The sequence below is a fragment of the Solanum verrucosum genome, unplaced genomic scaffold, assembly GCF_900185275.1.
Source record: "Solanum verrucosum unplaced genomic scaffold, falcon-dt-bn FXZP01000218.1, whole genome shotgun sequence".
NCBI lineage: Eukaryota > Viridiplantae > Streptophyta > Magnoliopsida > Solanales > Solanaceae > Solanum > Solanum verrucosum.
The window spans coordinates 779,604-785,712 of NW_026020464.1; the positions used below are offsets into that span (position 1 = coordinate 779,604).

Below are 6,109 nucleotides of genomic sequence, written 5' to 3' on the forward strand. Positions count from 1 at the left end.
TCTCCTTTTATTTTTTCTTTTTTAAAAGTAACAAAATAAATAAATTTAACTTCTCATTATTCAAACCCTAGCAAAGAAGAAAGCGAGAGAGAGAGAGAGAGGAGAGAGAAAGCGAGAGAGAGAGAGAGAGAGAGAGATCTTGTGTGTGTTTATATATGTATATGCACACACATATATATATTCGAAGAAGCAAATCTGTGGGAATATTTTTTGGGGTGGAATTTGGAAATTGGATCTGACGTTGAAAGGTTTGTTTTTGTATTTTTCTTAGTATAAATAGAAGATTGCGTATGCATATTTTGCTTTTGATATGTTGCTATTTGTGTTTTGTGGAGAGTTTTTGTTTATTTGTGGGATCTAATGTTGATAGATTGGTTTACATTTTGAGGGTGTTTTTGATGTGGGAATAGTGTTTAGGGTGATATTATAGTTTGATTAAGCAGTATAGGGATTTGGAGTTGGTTTAATGGGATAAAAAACGGATCTTTGGAGTTGGGTTTTGTTGATTGTTGAATTATTCGTTGGTTTGGTGGAAATTTGATTGATTTTGTATTTAGGGGTGAATGTTGGAGAGGATAGATGATATCTGGTGTACATGCGCAGTTTGGATTAGTTGAGGTGGGGGTGAGGTGGAATGATTACCACTGCAGTATAAATGAAAATAAAAAACAATTAAGGTTGAGATTGTAGCTGAAAGATGGGGTTTTAGAACGTCAGATGGTGGTATTGTAGTTTGACTAAGCAGTAGGAGAGTATAGTTGTTATCTGCTGCACCTGTGGTTGTGTGCTGTAAGAGATAGTTGAGGTGGGTGCAAGTTGGGATAATCACCACCACAGTCTTCATTGAAAAACAAATAAAAAAACAGAAAGGTTCGAAATTGTAGCTGAAGATGGGTTTCAGATAGGTCTGCTTGGTATATTGTGTGTGGGGGAATGCTTTATAGCTCATGGTAATGTTGATGATGGGTTTCACACATTAATTCAAGTGAGTTTGATTTTATGGAACTTCAAGGTTTCACACATTATTAATTCATGAAAGGGCCGAATAAGTTCTCTTGAATCTAACTTCTTGAGTCAATGATTTGTGGCAAAGCTTTCTTCTTAGATTTTTTTTTGAGGGACGACTAGTCTAGGAAGTTTTGTATTGAAGTAGTTTCTCTAAGTGGAAGTATTTGTGTCATGCTTTTGGTTTGACTTTCTTTTTTTGTATCATAATTAATTAAATTAGTTTTTAGGTGTCTGTTGTACATTCAGTCAATTGGCCAATAAGTACCTACTGATCTTTTCATCTATGCACTCAATTAGAGAAGAATTGAAAGGATAAGCCCTTTGTTTTTCAACAAATTGTAGGAAGGTTCATTTTTCTGTCTTTTGCAACTACCGTTGTCGGTACTGTGGGTGCTAGATCACTATGGAATTTTCTAATTGAATCAGTCCTTTATTGTACACTATTCTTAATGGTTTGTACCCACTTCTGGTGCACATGGAAAAATGGAGAGACTTTCTTTTTTTTTGATAAGATAAGTGGTATTAATAACAGCATCAGGAAGATGCATAATTTACAAGATATGGCATTTGAGCTTACAAAAAAATCTCTAGCTAACTATACAAACTGTCTAAGCCAGAGCTAATGAGTTAGTAAAAACCTGAAGTTGTTCTGCATTAACAGCAGGATACAAGTTGGTCCAACTAAACAAATTTTCAGTGCACCTAGTCTTCAAAATGCCTAAAGCAGTTGACTCTCCATCAAAACATCTCTTGTTCCTCTCTAACCAAATACACCAAAAAATACAAGCAGGTATCATAATCCAGATCTTCTTGATGGCTTTGTCAACTTTCCATAGACTCCAACTCTCATATGCATCCTTAACAGTGAGGGGTGTGGTCCAATTGATGGCAGAGACAAAAAAACATGCTCCATAATTCTGAGGCCACCTCACAATGAAGAAGAAGGTGTCTGGGGGTTTCAGCCTCTTTTTTGCACATATAGCATCTGTTTGGGAATTGGATTTTTCTTTTCTTTATGTTGTCTTGGGTGAGACATGCCTCATATGGAGAGACTTTCTTTTTGTTTGTACTAAAACTGAAAATTGAGCAACTTTTACTTAAAAGTTGGTGGTAGTGTTTCTTGGGAGAAAAATTCAAGCAATATCAACCTCTAAGTAGGTATAATAGTTCAGCAATATATTTGATCTTCCCACTAGAATTGATCTCATCCGGTCTTCCATGGGAGCAAATATGCTACAGTTTTTAGTGGATATATTTGTTTTAAGAAATGTGCATTGGAAAAGAAAGAGATTTGTCCATTAATCTTTTGATAAGGAGAAATAAAGTATGCATTCTTCATATTTACTCCATCTATGACCCACTTTAGGAATATAAGTTGTCTTTGATGGTCAATTTAGCCAATTTTGTGTGTGATATTTAATCTCAGAATTCTGATTGCCAAAGTCACGTAAAGTAAATATGAGATAGAGAGAGTATAAAAGAGCTAGACATAAAGAACAAGAAGTTATTCGAGATCAAACTCAAGCGTTCACGGCTTTTTTAGACCTGAGGCAAAATTTTAAGGATTGTGGATAATTTTCTGAAGTTAACATTAAAGAAGTGTCACTTAAACTGCCATGAGCACTAGTATAACCTCTATACAGAGATCCTGTGTTCCAGTGTCATGTGGATAACATGACTCATTTATGTTTCTAGTTCTTCGGTCCCTGTTCTTTCTCCTTCTTTAGTTTCATGTTGTGTCCATTCTGTGGTTCATCAAAGATCATTGTTTGTGTGCGTAGTATTTGTATCGAAGATTATAATCGTTAGTGTTACAATTGTTTTTGGTCATTCACATGTAATATTGCTGATTATAATCCTTCTAAGGATATATTTAGAAAATTTGAATCTCTTTAATTAAATTTTAACTATTGAGACATGCTAAAATGCTTGAGTAATTTACTTGCATCAAATACTGCAAGCTAAGTTGCACGGACTCTCCAAAAATGTTGCGGCATCCGTGTTGGATCCTTTAAAAATGCACTACTTTTGAAGGGTTTGACACACACCCGATGACATTTTTAAAGAGTCCGAGCAACGTAGACTGCAAGTGCCTACGAGCTGACTTTTTCAAGATAGATTGCAGAATGGAAGATGGCATATTCTTTTGGGGCCCTGTAACATCTAAAGAGTGGTGTGAGCCAAATTATGTGCAGTCATCCTATATTGCAGAATTCTTCAACACCATTTCAAATATCCCATGCATTCTCTTGGCTATTATTGGTCTTGTGAATGCCCTTAGACAACGGTTTGAGAAAAGATTCAGTGTCCTTCATATGTCAAACATAATACTTGCCTTGGGGAGTATGACATATCATGCCACTTTGCGCCAGATGTAAGCATTCTCTCCATTCTTTCTGTTGGATTCTCTGTAAAATTTGTTTGGTGTATAATAGACATGTATGTATGTATGCGTTCTTTTAATCATGATTTGTTTGCTAAAGTATGAGGAAATAGAGTGTAAATCTCTGTAGAGCTATATATGAACAGGAAGACGCTAAACTGAAGATATTATATTATGCGTGCTAATGTGATTACAACTTTCCCATACCTTATGCAAATGAGCACTTGTATCTTGACCTATCAGCCAATCTATGTTGCTCAGACTCTTCACAAATGTTGCCGTACTGTGTCGGATCCTCCAAAAATGCGCTACTTCTGAAGGACCCGAGACACACCTTTTGATATTTTGAAGAGTCTGGGCAACTTAGCAGTAATCTCCTGCTGGAATGAGGTCACCGCCTTCTGTGTGCCATCCCCCTTCTTGTATGATTTTTCTATGGTCATTTTTTTTTTTTATAGACTGAACCTGTTAGAGAATACACAGGTAGAAGATTTGGAATTTTTCTTATTTTCTTGTATATTGGTATCTAAAGTATTAGCTTGTAAAGTTTGAGTGAGTGGTAGTCACAACGTCATCTAATCTGTTTCGCCACTACCTTTCTTTTGAAAAATTGATTGGCATATTTCTTGTAGATGGGCACCAAATGCATATTTTTTTCACTTTATTGGTAGGATGATCCTATCTATTGTACAAGCCACACAACTCAATATTCTAAATCTCCTAATTACTGATTCTTGAAAACTATAGAAGTGCCAAAGCTAATTCTGTTTTTCTAAAAGAGAGTGGGAAAGAGGAGCACAAGGATGCATGGTTTGATCTTGTCAAGAAGTTTCTAGCGCATTAAGTAATAATCTCGATGGTAGAAATAGTGATAGACCAACTGATTTGTGTTGTTTTAGGAAAGTCTACGTCAATATGCCATAACAATAGCTTAGTATTTCTATATAATTCTAATAAAGCAAAATCTCAGTCAGCCACATATACAAATTCCCTCCCAACTTTTGACTTCGATGTAATTAGTTGGGAGGGGAAGGTTCACTTGTAAAGATATCGACAGTATTGATTCTGTGAAAGTATCTTGTTATTTATGTCGTGTTCCCAGATGGAAAATATTTGTAATGGGGCTGCATTACAACATAAAGCTTACTGTGAATCATATACCAAGTGCCACCTTCAGTGTGCCTCTTGCTTTTTTGCTAGACACAGTCCTTCATACTTTCAAATAAGGGTTTCTCTATGCATGCTAGGAGACAACAGTGTTGAAACTAATCTCCCTTGAAAATACTGCCTGCTTTTATGTGTCCCGTTATTGTTTTGTACTATGATTCATGTATTAAATTGGCAGGCAACAGCAAGGTGATGAGACACCAATGGTCTGGGAGATGCTTCTGTATATCTATATCCTATATTCACCAGATTGGCATTATCGGAGTACAATGCCCACCTTTCTGTTCCTTTATGGTGCACTCTTTGCCATTGTGCATTCACAGCTTCGCTTTGGCATTGGTTTCAAAGTACACTATGCACTATTGTGCCTTCTTTGCGCTCCTCGTGCATATAAGTATTACATTCATACAGAAGACACATTGGCAAAGCGCCTCGCAAAGTTATACGTGGCAACTTTATTGATCGGAGCTGCTTGCTGGCTATGTGATCGATTATTCTGCAAGCAAATCCAGGGCTGGTACGTTAATCCACAGGGCCATGCAGTTTGGCATGTCTTAATGGGCTTCAACTCGTACTTTGCAAATACATTCTTGATGTATTGCCGTGCTCAGCAACGTGAATGGAATCCCAAAATCAAGCACTTGTTTGGATTTTTCCCATATGTGAAGATCGAGAAACCAAAAACCCAGTAGCAGAAGTCACTTCTCTTTTGAGCTGAGCCTGTAATACCAAACATGTGCAGGATATGGCTCTGGTGAGCACAAAGCAAGCACTTGCAATTTTTTCTCTTTTCCCATTTTTGCAGAATGTATTGTAAATGAAAGTCTGGAATAGTTTTGACTCGACCGAATAGTGGTTAATTTTTTACTGTACAATTAGTGGTTTTCCAGTGTACCATATTTTACACTCCCACAGAAGATGACATGGATTAACTAGTTGATTCTTTTTCTGATAAGTTTTTGTCTACTGTTAAAATTTGCAAATATGTTTTGCTGCTACATGAACACGCTACATGGTAGTTTGTATGATTTATGTAGCTCATTGATACAGCTTATGACTGCGTCTTCCCCTTTTCTCACCCGTGTGTACCTATGGTCATTGAAACTTCTTTTACACTATTGTCACCAATCAGTTGATTTGAATCACTTGCAAATTCATCTGGGAAGTCATCGTTGACACTATAAATGATGTAGAAGTCGAAATTAAAGAGTGAAATTTAATATCTTCTGCTTCTTCAGTCCATAATTGTTATAAGAGGACACTATGAACTTACAGGACCAAGAACTCTGGCTTTAGTTGTATGTACAAGGCATCTCAACTCCTGCTACATTAGTTACTAATAACAGTCTAAGGTTAAGAAGATGTCAGTCAACCTATATCCATCCTTATTTAATACAACTTTTTCTTAATCGAGATTGGCTTGGTCCTGAGTCAATGCTAATGAAACTACATATTGAGAAAGCCAGTTATATCAAAAAGATTTAGCTTTAGAGATAACTTCCATTCATAAATTTGGGTTGATCCAAGATAAAGTAATTGACCTGATTTCAT

The 6,109-nt window shown here is 36.2% G+C and overlaps 1 protein-coding gene across 2 annotated transcripts; it reads left to right on the top strand.

Annotated features, from left to right (window-relative positions):
• The first annotated feature begins 42 nt into the window (after positions 1–42).
• Positions 43–5,506, top strand: LOC125808931 (alkaline ceramidase-like). Of its 2 annotated transcripts, none has more exons than XM_049488608.1 (3): positions 43–248; positions 3,127–3,382; positions 4,737–5,506. In XM_049488608.1, the coding sequence occupies exons 2-3, from the start codon at positions 3,135–3,137 to the stop codon at positions 5,248–5,250; spliced, it is 762 nt and encodes a 253-aa protein (XP_049344565.1). In that variant the 5' UTR covers positions 43–248; positions 3,127–3,134; the 3' UTR covers positions 5,251–5,506. The 2 variants fall into 2 exon arrangements, with proteins under 2 accessions (XP_049344565.1, XP_049344566.1); XM_049488609.1 differs by having other exon boundaries at positions 55–248; positions 3,134–3,382.
• Positions 5,507–6,109: the final 603 nt, after the last annotated feature.

Bases quoted from the DNA above. Each gene is read 5' to 3' on its own strand.
- LOC125808931 (XM_049488608.1), top strand. From the start codon at position 3,135: ATGGAAGATGGCATATTCTTTTGGGGCCCTGTAACATCTAAAGAGTGG. The intron at 3,383-4,736 runs GTAAGCATTCTC...TTAAATTGGCAG, and splicing joins CATGCCACTTTGCGCCAGAT to GCAACAGCAAGGTGATGAGA.